Source organism: Nipponia nippon, unplaced genomic scaffold (assembly GCF_047370975.1).
Source record: "Nipponia nippon isolate SJK-2023a ecotype South Korea unplaced genomic scaffold, ASM4737097v1 scaffold_9, whole genome shotgun sequence".
Lineage (NCBI taxonomy): Eukaryota > Metazoa > Chordata > Aves > Pelecaniformes > Threskiornithidae > Nipponia > Nipponia nippon.
In genome coordinates, this window is record NW_028262413.1 from 10,241,832 (window position 1) to 10,259,567 (window position 17,736).

The 17,736-nt window shown below is 41.6% G+C and overlaps 1 protein-coding gene across 6 annotated transcripts in view; it reads left to right on the forward strand.

Annotated features, from left to right (window-relative positions):
• MITF (melanocyte inducing transcription factor) overlaps positions 1–16,459 on the forward strand; it is a 112,438-nt gene extending 95,979 nt beyond the window's left edge. For 4 of the 6 annotated variants that reach the window (XM_087743100.1, XM_087743095.1, XM_087743097.1 and 1 more), the window contains 5 exons: positions 3,269–3,386; positions 6,561–6,635; positions 7,630–7,705; positions 9,438–9,585; positions 12,362–16,459. In XM_087743100.1, the coding sequence (XP_087599226.1) occupies positions 3,269–3,386; positions 6,561–6,635; positions 7,630–7,705; positions 9,438–9,585; positions 12,362–12,763 (819 nt within the window). In that variant the 3' untranslated portion in view covers positions 12,764–16,459. The remainder of the gene's footprint in view (positions 1–3,268; positions 3,387–6,560; positions 6,636–7,629; positions 7,706–9,437; positions 9,586–12,361) is intronic. The other 2 variants (XM_087743096.1, XM_087743098.1) reach the window with 1 other exon arrangement.
• The last annotated feature ends 1,277 nt before the right edge of the window (positions 16,460–17,736 follow it).

Consider the following 17,736-nt stretch of genomic DNA (forward strand, 5'->3'; position numbering starts at 1 on the left):
TGATCACACAGCTGATGTCTCAATGATTTATACAGAGCCTGAATGACCTGAATGTGGGTGCTTGTTTGTTGGAGTAGTGGAGGAGAAAGGAAAGCCTCAGACTCCCCTGAATGTACACTATGATGAGTCTGCAGTAATAATTACTGTATTTGAAATTTGTAATGAAAAAGCAGTAATTTGTTTGTGCACCTGGTGAAGCCAAGGTCAAGAAATACGAAATCTCATGAATGAAGGCTTTTTAGACCATGCTGTTTCAATGAAGATAACAAGCTAAGCCTGGCATAAGCCACTCTTCCTTAATTTATTTTTTGGGAGAGTAAAGGTGGATGATCTGAATGATGCTGTATTTCAATTTCTTCTTAGCCAGAAGTAGCTAACAAAGCCTTAAAGGAAGCATATTTAAGTTGGAAAGATGCTATAGTTCAGTGAAGGCAGGGAAGGAGCCTTCTTAGCACCAGAAAAAGGACATCAAATTCCATATCTTTCTCAGTTTTGAGACTCTCATCTTCTCAATGAAATGGGGAGTCTTGAACATTTTTCCCATTACTTTGTACTTGGAGAAAGGGATGAAAGAAGGCTGTCTTAATAAATTAGAGCTGAAATGTTTGCAAACAACATTTAATTTTTTCCAGTTTCTTCCAATAGGAGGCATTTGAAATAAATGCCAGGTGTTGCTGCATTGTGTCCATTATAAGTCTCTTCTGGTTTTTTTTGGTTTCGTTTGGTTCCCCTGGTTCCCCCCCTCCCCCCATTTCAGCCTAGTGACTACTTTGTGTGCTCACAGTACTGCCAACTTGTCCATCTCAAACCAATGCCCTCAGCATAGGGGTCCTCTCCCCTTTCCAGTTCCCTGAACTCTGCACTAATAATGATTGGTCTTACCTTACAAGTCAACTAATTTTTGTTCCTCTGAGACCTGGAATAGGATTGGGAACAGAGGATGTGCCTCAATTTTAACTTGTCGTTAACTGCAGGTGTTTTAGCCATGTGATATAAGCTGAAGTGTTCTATGCACTTTATGTTTTTCAGGTGAAAGGGGTTGTATAAGGTTAGTCCCAAAGATGTGACTTGCAGCCATCATGGAAAAGAGGCCTCTCAGAGGCTCATACTGAGTGCGGACCATACACGTAGTCACACTCATAGTAAAAAGTTAGAATTGAAGTGTTGACCTGTGGTGTTCAGCTTGCTGGGAAAAGTAGTCAAAGGAAGAAGCCAATCTGTCTCTTTGGTTATGGATCACTGATTTAAACTGATATTGTTGGCATCTACCTCTAATGTAAATTTCCTTGATAAGCATTCATGTGTACATGCAAACCTGCAATGTTTATCAGCTGTGCAAATTTCTCCCTTCATCTTCCTTTATTTAGCTAATGCTGCATCGGCAGTGCTCATGCTTTCGTTGTTGCACAGCTCTTGGTATGGTGCTTGCAATTTCTGCAGGACTTCAGCATGCACATTCAGCAGCTGCTGCCTGCATTACATTCCCTTTTTGTGGTGACTGCTTGCACAGGTCCCGTTTATTTGCACGGAAATCTGGCACAGTGTTGACACCTTTGGAGGGGGGGAAAAAAAATCACAAACCTGTTGTAACAAGCAGGGTCCATCTTGCAGTAAGTAAAGCAGCTTGGTGACCTTGACTGTTCTCCGTGTTTAATTATAACCTCGCTGCTTTACCCAGGCTTCAAGATGCTAGTTTCTAGATTTCTGAAGAAAAAAAAAAATTTTTTTTTTTTTTGATTCCCTGAAATTCCTGATTAGATTTCACATGTCTGGTTCTGAACTTCAAGTTCTTGGGCTACAAACAAGGCCTTTGTGCTCTCTCCGTGCTTAGGAGCATGAATAGAAAAAGCGCATCCAAGTCAGAAGGGTGTATGACACTATTGCTGTGCCTCTGTCGTGGATGCATTTGAGGGGCCAAAAGATCCAAGGGTCAGCCTTATAGAGCAGTGAGAGAGAGAGAGCGGAGTCACCCTGACATTAATGCAGATACGTCACAACTTGGACCGTAGTCTGTGATGGACAGCTGTGACCTCTAGATTTATTATAGATGTTACTTTTTTTTCCTTCTTTTTTTTATATTGCATTTAAGAGCTAAGGGGGGGGGCTAGGAGTTGTAAGGCTGGATCTTGGTGAGAATTCAGTTACGTTTTTCCTCTGTCACTTAAAGATTGAGTCAGGGGACTTAATTTTTGTTGTTGGCCACTGTCTTGTTCAAGACAAGTATCAGCATGGCTTCTACATGGTGGTACTTTAATGGATGTACATCAACTTTGCTTCTTATGATAGCTCCAGAGGGCAGAGAAATTCTTTTAGGTCTCAGTCTGGCAAGGACCAAAGGACGGTCAGTAGGAGTTTAATAGTCCAGGCTGTGACTCACTCCATTGTATTCAACAGCAGTATTTACATGGGTGTAAAGTTAATACTTTAATCTCTGCAGGATCAGTGTCTTGGAGGGATTGATTTTCTTTGCAGCAACAATGATAAGTATTGCTACTCAGATAAGATATCGAAGTGGTTTATACCTGTCTATTTGAAACCTAGTTAGAAAACAAAAGAGATGGGTAAAATAATCCACTCAGGATAAGCTTCTTTAAATATAGTTCAATTTAAAGGGATAACTTTGATAAGTCTTGTTGGAATACTATCCTAGTTCTGTATAAATCTGCTTGCTTAAACATACCTAAATAAGAATAGCAGAATGAACAAGTAATTGAGGAAACTTAATGTCAAAATAATCTTCCTCCTACTGGTGCGTGTCCTTGTTATGTAAGCTAAAGTAAACTTAAATGTTTTCTGTGTAGGTAGTTTTTAAATCACATGAAAAATGTGATTGATTAATACAGTGTTCTCCCTCAAGCATGTGACAACTTGCTAAGTGCTTTCACTCACATATTCCTGGAAAAATGGGGGCTTCCTCCAGGAATGTTCTGTCGGCTCTTTCAGATTTTTTGAGTAAAAGAAGTGATGGGGGTACAGATGTAACAGTTTCACTGACAAATAAGGAGCAACAATACAGCAATATTGTCAGCATGTTACCTCTTCTGCATATTCTCTGTCTGCATATTCTTGAGAAGACAGAATTTTCCCAATGTAGGTGTTTTACTCCTCATGCCCATGCATATCTGTGACTTTTGCTGACCTTATTGCACGCTCTGTTTGCACATGGAAAAGAGCACAGGTTTCTTAGCATATCCTAACTCTGTTCTTCTCTACAAAGCCTTTCATAAGGGCAAAACAAATGATTCTTTTCCTTGTTTATCTTTTCCAGTTGCCTGTGTCTGGCAATTTGATTGACCTTTATGGCAACCAAAGCATGCCTCCTCCAGGACTAAACATCAGCAACTCATGTCCAGCTAATCTTCCTAATATAAAAAGGGAGCTCACAGGTAAATATGTCTGTAATACCACCTTGGAGCAGTAGTATAATTGTTTTGAATTGAGGTGATATTGGACATAATTTCTGTTACAAGAAAGACTATGTGGATGAATAGTTACTTTTTTCTTTGCAGACCGTTTTTTAGCAGACGTATTAGCCTGCAATGCAGTTGTGTTCACGTGTGGGCATATGTGTGTTCACAGTGACAAATTAAGATAAAGGCCCTAGCTGTTAGAGTGGAATCTGCACATTGAAAACTGTGTCACAGGAAGCTTCCGTGCATCTCTTCCATAGCCGTTTTCTAGTTTAGGCTTATTGTTTACTCTAACAACACCAAACTTTAACAACTTTACATCTGGAGTCTCTGTGGGATTCATGTTGAGGAATGCTACATGTTGAGGCTTTACTCTAGTAGGGGAGCGCAGTAATAAACAAATAGCCTGTTGTAATACGAAATCTGGACACCTAGACCTATTAAATGTAAAATTAGGCACTCGAGAGAGAATACGCATCTCTTAATTAAGATTAAAATGAAGTATCCTGTAAACTTCTTGTCATGTCATTTCTTCCAGGAGTGCTCTGGGAGGCAGGGGGAGGGAAGGGGGACATTAAAAGCCTCTTCCTCTCAAGCACATGTGTACAGGAGCTGAATAGCTTGAGGAAAGAAATAAGTTTTGCATTCTCAAGCATGTTTTATTTTTGCTGTTCTGCTTCACTGGAAAGGATATAACCACATGTAGGGTACAGTATACAAGGCAAGCTTGTCCACAGGAGGAACTAATGGAGATCCATTCCTGAACTGATGACAAAACCATCTTAATACCCAGAAATGGCTGTTCATAAGCCCAACAGGGAGTCATGCTGTATGCAGTATGTTGGAGGCATAGTTTCTTTCTTGCCTGTTGTCTTTCTGGGTTTCTGTTGTGAAAACTCATAGGCTGACTCAGTTGCAAAGCAGGTTCTGGGCAGGAATTAGTTTAAGTAGAGCAGTTGTAATAGCCCGGCTTCTCAGGAGGAAATGCCACATCTCTGAGCTGGCGGATATTTGCATTTATATGACTGCAGAAAATTTAAGTTCCGCACCAAATGAAGACACACAAACTGCACAACGATTTGTGGCTGCTAGAAAAAGAAAGGCTTGTTCAGTGGTGGAACTATGTTAAAAGGAGGGTGGGAGGGGATGAGAAGTACTCAAAGTCCTGCATTGCAGACAGTTTCATTGCCCCAATTATAGAAAGTTAAAGGTGGCTGTAGTCTGCAAACTAACTTGTCAGATGTCCAGGCTGGTGGATTCACTGCAGATCGTTGTTTAAGACTTCAGGCAAAGAAGGTAGAAAGAGAGGGGAAATTAGTGAGTGAAGTGGTCTTATGGAAGTCCTCAGTACATCAAAATAGACCTGAACTAACTTAAATGTCTATATGCTACGTTCACTCATACACAGAAACAATCTAGATGAGTGCTTTTTCTGTTCAAAATATATGCTAGCAGATTGCATTTAATTTAGGAGAGCTTTAGGAATTAAACTCAAATTTAACAGCGGTCACTTTGACATTGATCTGGCCAAGCCTTTGTGCAGAAAGCACTACTGATGGTGCTTTCTGACAGCTAGTGATTTTAACATCAGCATGTTATTGCAGGCAGGAATCTTTTGGTTCTCCTTTTCCTGATTTTGCTGTTGGAACCAGGCTGGAGAGAGCTTGCAATATTTAAGTCTAGCATTTGTCAGAAACCTTTCTCCATCCTACTGTATAAATATCAAAATTACAAAGAACCAACAAAAGTCAAATCTATTATCCCAGCGTCTGATGATGATGATGATGATTGTGAGTTCTCAGCTGTAGTTACTGAAGCATTTAATGGGAATCCTGCTCACCCAGGAGTGCAGTTTCCATCGGTTTTGGCCTTACAAACCTCATATCTGTTTCATAAGGCAATGTCAGATTAAGCCCAAATTTCATTAGGACATGCAATAGCCTTTCAGCTTTTTTTGGGCTCCTTTGGGAGCCTAGCATAGATGTCTTGCTATACTGCATGTAATATTGGGATAGCTCTGTATTCTAAGTAGTGAAGTAGTCAACTTTGAGTACTCCAAGGGAAACCCTTATCACCTGTTATTTTGAATTGGGTGGGGAATAAACCATATTCCGTAAAAATAAAAGAATATAGGAAAGAAACTTGTTGGAATGAGTGAGGGGTTTTGTTCCCATAATGGACTGTGTGATAATAGATCACATGTTCACTTGTCCTCACTTACTGACTGCAAAACTAAATAATGCTTGCTGGTTTTGACATCTAAATGCAACAAGGCAAGGATTAATCACCTCACCCTTTTTAAAAACTAAAAGAGATAGAGCAAACAAAAAAGTAATTAAAATTGCTTGAGAAATGTAAGATCAAATAAGAACTGAAAATAACAAATTTTGTTATGCTTTTCCTGAACTATTGCATGCTGAAGTCCAATAATAAATGTGTGGAGCAAGGTTAAGAGCAGTTCTGAGTTGAGGAGACAAGTGACGTTGCAGCATGGTTGTTGTCATTTTTCTTTTTGCTTTTCCTGAAGCAAGGACCATTGTTTTCTAACAATATTGCTAATAAAGGTGTTGAATTTTTCATCTTTTTTTCATATAATGAGAACAGGCAGTGTAGCTGGAAAATACAGTACTTTTAATAGGTCACTTAGAGACCTTGAGTCTTACGGTGATGTGCATGCACGTGCCACAAAAGGACGTAGCCTTAATTCCAGTGAGTAGAGCCTCTGACTCCTGACTGCTTCACATCCTGTGCAGGTAGCAATGCAATAAGCATGCTGTTCCTCTGGTTCAGCTTCTGTGTTGTACGTAAGCGTGCCGGCTGTATGTAAACGTAGGAGAAGGTATGTTGAATTTCAGCAGTTTGTTGTCCTCAGATACCTTGCTGAATCAGGGCCTCCGTGGGAAAGGTTCTCGTCACAGAAGTCAGTATGGGAAGTGTGGCAAGAGATGCTCCACAGGTGCAGGGATGAAGTCCAACACCAGCATTGTGTTTTGGCAATTACAGCTTACTATACAGGCCCTTCTCACTTGTTGGAAGGGGTATAATAATTGGTTTGACAAATATCGATCAGGCTTCCTGCGCAAATGTTTCACAGACAGAAGCATTGTGTTTAAATTACTTTATTTCTAATTACTTCATTCACATGCTCAGCATGTATTTTTCCTACAGAGTCAGAAGCGAGAGCGTTGGCTAAGGAGAGGCAAAAGAAAGACAATCACAACTTGAGTAAGTTTTGGTTCTTTGCATTTTGCACCAATTCTAGTAATGATTTTAGGTATTAAGTGTTCAAATGCTGGTGTTTTAAATCTGAATGAGACACTGCATGTAGTATATAGTACCAGTTCATTATGTTATGCTCATAGATCAAATATCTGGAAGTCTTGTGAAATGTGTGCTTAAATCTACTACTGAATTTAGCCAAGTAATCTGGTCATTGTTATCAATGGAATTACTGGGAAGAGCATTTGACCCAGTTGCTTTTAACAAATCCACCTTACACGGTTTTGCTGCCCCCCCCCTTTTTTTTAATTAATCTAAAATCTTAGATATGTGGTCAATTTGTGACTTTAACATCAGTGTGCGTCCTCAATGTGGCAATTTCATAAATTCCATTTTTGAAGGGAACGCGTATTTCCAAGTTGGAAAAAAAAAAATTTAAAATAATGAGCATCTTATGACTTAAAAGATCCTTAAGTTGTCCTTTTATACTTTATATTACTAGAAAAAAGGACCCGTTTCATGCCTTGAGCTATTCAGAAGCATGAAAAGCTAATGGAGGAAAATTGGTATTTAAGTTTGAATTTTGGATCCTCAAAGTGCTGCATCTGGAAGAGTACTTTAAAAAAGAGATTATACATTTTGTCCCTTTTCATGCTTTGGGATTTCCTTGAGCATCTAAATTTTTGTCTCTGAATTTGTCTGTGATGCTTTTCCCTAGGAAAACACTCGCTTCTCAATTGAGTCCTATACTACCACAGCCGTCTGGTTTTTTCGAGTCTCAGTTTAACTCTGCCACTTCAGCAGTCCCACATTTTTACAGTATAGACAGAACTTCTTAGTGTGTCCATGTGTAGGAGAGCAAAATAAATTACTGTGTCGCTGGATTTTAAGCTTCAGATGAACATTTCAAATGCGCTTAAAGAAATCTTTGATAAAACACTTTATATGTTGTAATCAAGTGTGAATACTACCTGTAACATTTGTGCTGTTTTTCCTAAAGTTGAACGAAGAAGAAGATTTAATATTAATGACCGTATAAAAGAACTAGGCACTTTGATACCCAAGTCAAATGACCCGTAAGTATAATGTGCCCAAGGAGACTGTTGGGAGGGAAGTGTTAAAAGAAAAAAAAAAAGAAAATCTTAGGGGAGAAAAAAGAGTTCCCCCCCCCCCCCCAAAAAAAAAAAAATCGCAAGTTTTCTTGTATAATCTTGTATAATCTTGGATGATCTTGGCACTCCATGGCTGTAGAAATGCTTGAATTCCATTATATTTTTTTGCAGATTGTTTGGGGGGGGTTATTTTTTCCTTTTTGGAACTTGTTTAAGTTTGTATTAATTTGATGGTTTTTGTCACAAAAGAGTCACAGTACTGTTGTGCAGCAGCTCAGCATCTTGCAGGACCCTGTGCTTTGGCAGGGCTGGGGTTGATGCTAGGAAGGACTGCCTTACCGGAGGCAGAGTTGTCAGGATGTGAAACCTCGGTCTAGTCTCGCTGCTTAGCTGGCTGCTTGTTTTGCTAAATGATTCTTTTAATTTATTAGATACCATAGCTTGGCAAGACAGAACCAATCCCTCTTTCTGTGAGAATGGAGGGCAGTTCCTCTGGGAAGCCATTGTATTGCTCTTCCCTCCAAGAAAAAAGAAAAATAAAGAGCATAGCTGTGTATCTGTTCACTGATAATTTGCCAGTGTTCATGGTAGTTTCCCAGTAGTTCTTTTAGGTAATTTTACTGTTACTAACTTGTCTTAACTTTTACCCAACACGGATTCAATAGCAAGGAACCCCCTTTGCTCTGCAGCTTGAAAGTCTCACTTAAATCTGAATCAATGCCCCGTGATGCTTTTGGGGAAAGTTTCCATTATTTCAAGGCAGTTGCTCATGGAGCAGCTCAGAGCTACTCTTCAGAGAGGCTCTTTAGCTTCCTCTAAGGCAAGCAAGACAATATTGCACAGTATCAACCTACGACACAGGTGGATCTTTGGTCCGATAGTCTGCAGTAAACTTTTGTTTTGTTTAAACCAAGTAAGATGATGTGGGGGAGTAGATGATGCAGGCAGTCTCTCTCTCTAAAGCAAGTGTGGGAGGAATAATGTGGGAGAAGCAGTATGGGAGCCATGTACCCCCTGACTGCAGAACCATCAACCCTAGGCTGCAATGTGGCATCTGCATTTTATCCGGAATTTGAGTTTAAATGCCTGAATATGCTGCTGTATTGGGCTCTTCTCTTCCTACCGTGACACAGCTGTGATACAGTGCCACCAGGAGGACTGTTGCTTGCTGCTTCTTGGGAGCTAAAGGGCCTCAGGTCTTTCTCCCACAGAAGCACCAGGTCATATATGGTCCTTTTAATTCCCCAGCTGAAATCAGGCATCACCCGGACAGCAAGCCGTGCGATGGCTGAGAAGAGTCTTGTGGGGATTTTTTTGTTGTTGTCTTGCAGCCTTGCCATAAGGCAATGAAAGGAGCCCCTGGTCTTCGGTCGCTCTGCACAGTGCAGGTCCCAAACTATGCAGAAGGCTGGGGGTTGGCCCCGGGGGGCTGCGGGGAGCCTGGGTGGCCAGAGGGCAGCCCCTGGGCTCTCCGTGCCCTTGGGCCGGGGCTGGCTGCAGCCTGCCTTGCAATAGCTGCACTCTGGCCCCCTCTAGTGCATTTCAAATACCTTCTGTATTCATAAACTCGGAATAAATATTAGCCAGGTGTTATGTATGTGTGAGGTGTAATCATAGCTGCCGACGTGAAGGTAATGACTATAAAATAAAGCCTCCCTGAGAGCCTTAACTCTTCCTTTTTTTATTGATTTCAAAGGGATATGCGCTGGAATAAGGGAACTATTCTAAAAGCGTCAGTGGACTACATCCGTAAGCTGCAAAGAGAACAGCAACGCACGAAGGAGCTTGAGAACAGACAGAAAAAGTTGGAACATGCCAACAGGCACCTGCTGCTCAGAATACAGGTTTGCTGATAAATAAGCTGCAAATGCTCTTGATGTTGCAGTGTGTGACCTCCAATAATGGTAACTGAAGCTTGTTTATAGGAGTGGGGGTTAGAAGGAACCACCATTTTAATAAATGGTGACCAATGCTGAGATGTCTGCAGAGATTTTTCCAGAAAAAAAAAAACAGGATACATTAGTTTACTAGAGTGTTGGGAATTTTTTTTTTTTTTAAAGCACTTAGGGCTGGTCTATTTTTGTTCTACTGTGGCCAACATAAGTTGCAAACCGTACTATAAGGAAGATTTATATGTTAATTTTTTTTTCGGGGGGGGGGGTGTGGGGTGTGTGCACCAGACCTAAGGAATTGGGACTTCATATATGACTTATTTCTTGATAGTGATCAAATTCAGTTCAACTGTTTGGGACTATGTTCACTTTAGCTTTCTTGTTTATGGAGTTTTTTTGACCTGTAGCTTTAGCACTTGATTTCTTTTCTTCTGAAGCAGTTTTGGATGAATGGCAATAAATGAAATCTTTTTGTTTTGCTTGTGGGTTTGCTAAATGGTATGAGGACCAATCTAGGTCCTGTTTGTCAGAGAAGCTCTACGGATTGCAGTCTTCTACATCTGATCTCTTATTTCTTCTCTCAATCAGCCTCTCCCTGCAGGAATCTGTCATCTGCTTTCTGGTGGAGGCTAAACACTGCTCGCAGGACAAAAAGGGGCAGGGAGGGCAGTATTGGTGACAGACACTGCAGCACCATATCTTGAGTTCGCCATACATGCCTTGGGGACTGGCAGCTGTATTTAGTGTTGAGGGTGCCCTGGCTTGTCTGAGAGCAGTTGCAGAGAAGCATACGTAATATGAGTGCTCCAAGAGTTTTTGCAGCAAGACAACCAAGAGCTATGGATGTTGAGCTTGCCTTTTTTTTTTTTTTTTTTTTTTTTTTGTCTGAGGAGCTATGGTTGGTTGTCTTCCTTGTTCCTTGAAGTCTGTAGGACTGTAAAACAGTTCTCCTCAACACTGAAAAGCAGTAGGTGGCATGAATGTTTTCTCTATGGGTTGTTGCCTTGTTAGATTCACCCAGGTTCCCAATAGCCTGTATTACACAGAGATTTAGGGATGAGAACTCTGTTTCTCTAATTAATTCCTTTCCTATCCAGCTTGAGGTGAAGGCAAACCTTAGCCTTGCAGCCTACACAGCTTTTGTTAGTCAACTCTGTTCTCCAGGTGGGCAAAGATAGCTGGATATCCACCCCTCTCCATAAAAGGGTAATTAAAGAAGTATATCTACAATTGGGTGTAAGAACACATAACATGGAGGCAGTGATGGAGCAGCCCATCAGGTCTGTCTGTGCGTCCCAGATATTCTCATGTTGCTACTCACCTGCAGTGCGAACAGCTGAAGTCTGCATGCAGGCTGCAGTGTGCCAGGCTGGCTGCTGTGTCAGGAGGCCCCTGAACCACAGCACGGCTAATCCACAGAGTAGATAACGAAGCTAGAAATACCTGAGAGCCAAGGGTGGCAGTAAACAGCTTTAAAATAGAACAGGCTGGGTTGAGCTTCAGCGCAGTTTTTGTACTTCGTTGAGCAATCTGTTCGCTAGAGTGAGACGATAAAGACGCACGACCCTTCTGCAGAGCAACTTCAAGCAGTGGTATTTCAAAGCTAAGTCAGATCACTTTTTAAGCATCTTTCATCTTCCTTTGCATTATCCATCTGCTCTAGCTCCTTCTTCAGTCAAAATAACATAAAAACCAGATCCTTGAATAATGGGCAATACATCTGGCAGCAAATAACCTGAAGTCTCTATTTCCCTTTTTGTGTTGATTTTGATTAAGCACAGAATAAGGAACTCCTGATTTTGGCATGGTAGCTGATGGAAGAAGTGCTTCTTTCTTCCACCTTCTCCACTGATCTCGCAGTGTGCCATTACAAGCTTGTTGTCTTAGCTTGAAAATGGAAAAAAGGCTATTAATCAACCTCAGTGACAGGAATATCCAGAAACAATACAATCACAACAGTGATTGTGATTGCCTAATATAATGCATAAGTAGAAGCAAAACGTCTCTCTTATTGCTGCATTTAAAAAAGGGCATTTAAGTGAATTCTTCTATTATTTGTCTTCAGTCAAGTGCATCTATGTGATTAAATGTGAAGGTGGGATTTAAACTTTTCATGAAGATTCAAAGAATCCTGGCTGTGTGTGAAGTCTAAAGCCTTCCTATGACTTGTCTATAATTTTTCAGGGCAGGAATAGTGCTGCTCAGTTTTGGCTGACCTCTTTACTTCCAGCTCTACCAGGCTTGTAGAATGAGAAATGTCCCTTCTAGTGTCTCAGCGGGAAATGATAAGCATCGTGTAGACATGCTATGCCTTTACGTATGACTTTAAAAAAGTACTAAGCGTATGCTTCTGCTATTTCATTTTTTTTTTTTAACTTTTAAATGTTTCTTCACCTGACCTGATGCCAAACTTGCCTACTGTGGCACTGCTTTGAGAAGGAGGCTGAGCATTTCCTTTCTGCGGAGCACTGGGTTTTGGCTCTGGTGTAGGTTCTGAGGAGAAGTGTGAAGGACCTGTGTGGGGTGGTGTTTACCCACGTCTTCGAGAATAATGTTCAGGTGAAAATCTGCAGGGCAGAAGTGTACAAGGTGCAAGCACTTGTTGCTACTGGAAAGGGAGGAAACGGTTTGTGTACAACAGAATGAAGATGTAGGTCGCAGTACAGATGAGTGTAAGATGACAGATTTTGCTTTCAGATTTTAATTTGTCCCTTATCCTCCTTCACAGGAACTTGAGATGCAAGCTCGGGCACACGGACTGTCCCTTGTTCCATCTACAGGCCTTTGCTCCCCTGATATGGTCAACAGGGTCATCAAACAAGAGCCTGTGCTGGACAACTGCAACCAAGACATCATGCCGCACCACACAGACCTGTCATGCACTACCACCCTCGATCTCACTGATGGTACCATCACCTTCAGTGACAACCTTGGAAATGTGACTGAACCGACTGGCACTTACAGTGTTCCTGCAAAAATGGGATCCAAGCTGGAAGATATCTTGATGGACGATACCCTCTCCCCTGTCGGAGTAACTGATCCGCTGCTTTCCTCTGTGTCTCCTGGAGCATCGAAGACAAGTAGCAGGCGGAGCAGCGTGAGCATGGAGGACACCGATCATGCTTGTTAGCATATACTTGGCACATCTTTCATAAACTGTTTTGTTTCTTGATCAGTAGATTAAATAATTTACCTTTTGTAGAATTTTTTGATTTTTTTTTTTCCCTGTGCTTCATCAGTAGCCCTGTGTGTGTGTGTGTGTGTGTGTGTGTGTATATATTATATATATATAGGATTTTTTTTAGAATTTTTGTGAAGAAACTTGTATATTCTATTTTAAAACTACCAATGCCTCTGAAATATTGTACAGCATATGTACAGTATCTGTGAACTGGATTCGCCAAGAACTTCGAACTGGTCAAATCTACTCAAAGCAATAGAATTACAAATGAAGAGTCTGTTTCTACTGGGGGGAAGGGGGAATCGTAGAATTGTAAATGCAAACTATTTACTTGGAGAAAAAAAATGTAAAGTTAAAGAATGTAAAGAAACCAAAAAAAAAAGTCCAATTTATAATTGTATTAATTGAATAGTGCTGCCTTAAAGATACAGTGTCCCTCAAACACTGGTCTTTACATGACAAGTGTTTAGGGAAAAATACCCACCCTACTCCACTCAGAATACAAACAACAAAAAAAAAAAGTGTTAAGACATCCTGATTGTGTTGATTGTGGTATAAAATGCTGTTGCTGAAAATTGCAGGAAGATGTGAGTCTCTTTCTCAGAGTGCCGTTCAGTTTTACTCTGAGCTGATTTGGGTTTTCCTTTTGATCATGGTTCGAGTTTTTCTCTTAGATTTCTATTTTGTTTTGTAACACACATTGATGGCTGTAAACCAAGCAGGAGCACTGTAAGTTGGTATGCACTCTTTGGACAAAAAAAAATTGATACATTTTATCAGCTGGGCACATTACGTTGTACATATCTAATTGGCTTTATTTTTTTTAAATTGCATTGTACAGTTTATTTTGATTTGCATGGATTCCTTAGTTATCCTCAACTTTTTGTTTTAAATATATTTGTATTTCATTTGTAAGATTTTTGCCTCTTAATATTGCAACAATTTTTTGACATTTTTAAAACTCATTGGAAGTTTTCTGCGTTCTTTGTAAACACTTGAAAGGAAGCTTTTATGCAGGGTTCTGTGTTTTAAGAGAGATTTTGAGAATATTTTGTATATTACAGTCTCACTTTGAAAATGTTTTTAAACACATTTAAGGTAGAGTACAAATTTAGATTAGGTAATAAAACAACTCTGTAGAGAAACTGAACTTACATATTTATTTTTAGTGATACAGAAAAAAGTAGTAATATGCTTGGAAACATAACTATGTAGTTAATATACCCGTTATAGTAATTTGTGTTTTATTTCAGCACTGGGGCTGATGTAAAAAAAAAAAAAAAAAAAACCAAAAAAAAAGAGTAAATTACTGTATCTGCAAATAACTGTTACTTGATAACAATGTTATTAATTTTTAACATGCAACAATGTTGTAAAAGTAGTTCGGTGCATTATCTACTCAAGTGTAGTCCTATGCAATAACGGTAGTTATACTTGTATTATATCAAGCCTAGGTGTTTTACAGAGGTGACGTGGTGTTATGAGCTAGACGGATTGAATGGATTTCTCAATAGCAGCCTACAGCTGACTCGCAAGCGGCAGGCAAGCGTATCTCGTTCAGAATGAAGTGCCTTAAACTCTAGTTGTAGTCTTCCTCGACTAGCACTGACTGAAGTGTGGCATAGGAGAGAGCTTTAGGGTGATGTTTTATAGGACATTGAAGTGTAGCATGGTGCCTACGTATAGAAAACAAGAGCTTCCCGTTCTCCTTTGTGCTACACTGGAAATTACATAGGATAAGTGAAACGGTTAGTGACTTGAGTGCCAGGTTGGCAGGCTTTATAAGGAAACCTTGGTCGCAGCAGTTAGTGTTCAGAAATCCAATGTGAACTGGGTAGCGATGGGACAGCTGGGGACAAGGTTGGGAGTTCCCGTAGCCGGTGGCGTGGCTCGCTGAGCTTTCACCGAAACGTTTCCCCATGGAAGGGTTCTTGAAGTGTCCCCTGCCTGACACCGCTCCTCCCGGCACTGGTGGCGAGGGGCTCGGCAGGGACACAGCTTGCTGTTAGGGTATTCTGGGGTCTTCGTTCACGTCGCTCTTTCTGTTGCTGTTGCTGGCTGCGTCCGGCCATCTCTGTTTCTGCTTGAGTGGCGAGCTATGTGTTAGCATTGATGCAACCACCAGGTTGTGGCTTTTCTTTTTTTGTGGTGTGTTTTTTTGGTTTTTTGTTTTTTGTTTTTTTTTTTTTTAAGGAGGAGCTGGAGTTAGATGATAATGATGCCTCTCCCTCCCACCCCAGACAGCTTTTGGGAATGTGTCTTTCCTAGGGTAGTGAAGCTCTGGCCCAGGGCAGGACGCAGGAGCTTGCAGGATGCACTGCAGCCCTCGCGGTCCTCGGGCAGGGAAATTCCCTGCAAGGCAGCTGTGCCGTAGTTAGCTCCAAGTCAAGTATGCGGGTACAGGCTTCTGGTGCTGCTGTTTGGTAACGGTGACAGGTAAAGAAAATCAGGGCTGTAAAATGGTTGTAGCTGTAACACAGGGTTGCGTTTCCCTTCCCCATTAAAATGGGACAGCTCTGCAGCATTGTACAAAATCAGGGTGTGCATGCTTGAGTGTAGTAACTGAAAACCACTGAATATATTGAATAAGGCTTTTGGTTTGATGCCTATGCTGGGCATTCAGAAATTGAAGTGTAGACTGTGGTATATAAATATTTTTCAAGCTTACGTGAAACACTGGTACTTGCTGACAGCCATGACTTCTGATTTTTGGCTACATGCTGTGTGAAGATGAGTTAGGATTCAAGGAAAACCGTTATATCAAGAGCTGGATTTCTTGATAAAAGTCGCTGTGGCCCCAACAGCTGTGTTGTGTGTTCTCCATACGTTGTGTTGCTCTGGGGTAACACATGACTCGCTGTGCCCTGCTCACTCTTCACCCCGTGTTTCCTTAGGCTACAGCCCTCCTCTGAGTTTGCCCACCCTTTTGAGTGGAAGCATGTTGACGCTGCAGTGGGGACATCTCTAGGAGACACGGACCTCCAGACGGGTGCGAACTGGAGATGTCTTTGCCTGTTTGCGCATGGTGGAACGTGTGGCCATGACGTTTTACAGGGGATCAATGGCAGAGGACAGAGACAGCAATTAGAGGCAGGGTTTGGCATGAACTAGGTGGAGTGAGATGGACAGAAGTTGTTGCCCAGTCTGATGACGGTGTCTTGTGTGACACTGGGCTGGCGGTGGCGTCCCTGAGCAGGTGGATGGGATACCAGTTCTCACTTTGCCAAAGCCATGCAACAAGCAGGAACATGCAGAGTACTATGAAGTTCTTCCTTACTGCTTTTGGCCTACAAAGCAATATTTAACTCTTACAACCTGTAAAAGCAAAAAGAAGGTACATAAGGAAAGCACAAAGCACAAAATAATGCACTTACATTTATGTTGTTTGACATAAAATGCACTGGGGGGGAAGCTGATGTTGATAATAGTATAAATACCTATATTTCTTGAAAAAGTGACATTAATTACTGCCTCTTGCTATGATGCTTGGTACTGTAATGTTGATATTCATCTGCTGTTGACTGCAGCAATAATTTGTGTATGGTCCATAGCACTGTAAATTATGGATCAATATTAATGTATCCAATGAAATAATTTGAACTGTTGTTCTTGATAGATGGATTAAAGCATTTGGTTTTTCACATACGTCTGTGTAAGCCACTCGTTTTCAGTGTAAGTGAACGTTGTTTTTCTGTGCATTTGAAGACCCAGCAGTGTTCCTGTGTTTGTGACTTGGCGATGGATGTGTTCCTGACCTGGTGTCAGTCAGCAACGCTGGTTGCACCAGAGCTGTCTGGTTGTGTTTGTATTGCGGTAGCACGGGGGGACGGAGCTACGGATCAGGCCCCGCTTGGGTTTTGCAAATACACACCAAAGCAGATAGACCCAAAGCTTACGGTGCAGCGTAAGGAACAAAACAGGTGGACGCGGAAAAAATGTCATTGCCTCTCTCCCCTCCTGTGGGCTCTTGCCTTTCGCCTCTCTCCCTTCTCAAAGGGGTGTCTGCCAAAACCACCCCCGGCCGCCTGCCACCAGCTGCCCTCTGTCAGGCACAGGCTCGGTGAGACCTCGGGGTACCTACACCCCTTCGCCATGCTGTCACTCCTGCAAGGTCACCTACCCCCAGCAGTCCTGCACGGAAGCACCTCCCTGCCTTCTCTGGCTGAGCTGTGCGTGGAGAGATCCGAGTCTTCGCTCTGCTCACCCCTGGGTCACTCTGAAGCCTCCGCTCACCCAACGTGCAAACAGCTGCTCCTGGATTGTGCTGGGAGCTGCTGCTAGTGCTGGGTAGGAACCAGCTGGGGTCTTGTTTTGTCTTCCCATCTTCATTATTTTTCCTTGTCTCTCTGTTGCTTTCATCCCTTCTGGTCTTGTTCTTCGACAGCCTGTTGCTTACTGTGCTCACAGCATGGAGTCCTCGCCGTCTCTGTGGACATCGCTGCAGCAGCAGTGGTGGTTAATGCCTATTATCTCATGGGATTTAAGCCCTGAATACGAACAACAGAAGCTTTGAATTTGGCCCGTCTTGGAAATCTGATACCTATTAGGAGTAGGAAATACTTAATTCAGTTGCAATTAAAAATTACTAGCTGTCCTGCATCGCTCAATTTAAAAAACAACCAAACAAAAAATGCTGGGCGAAGCTACCTGACTCTGCTAGGAATAGAGCAGGAAAGCTGGGTGGCCTCTTTGTAGAAGATATTAGAGTTGAAGCTTGTGAGTGTTTCCAGCAGGCTTTGTAATGCTATTTCTTTAGAAATTCAGCATGGTATTAGAATGTGGCATTGTAGTACTGCAGTAGGAAATGTATTTATCGGCAGCCTAGGATGTAATTTCTAATTGGAGTTTTTGGATGTATTTTGACTTTCCTTTTGGTGGTCACTTCTGCCAGTGCTGTGTTTTGGGAGTGAATTTCTTGTTGG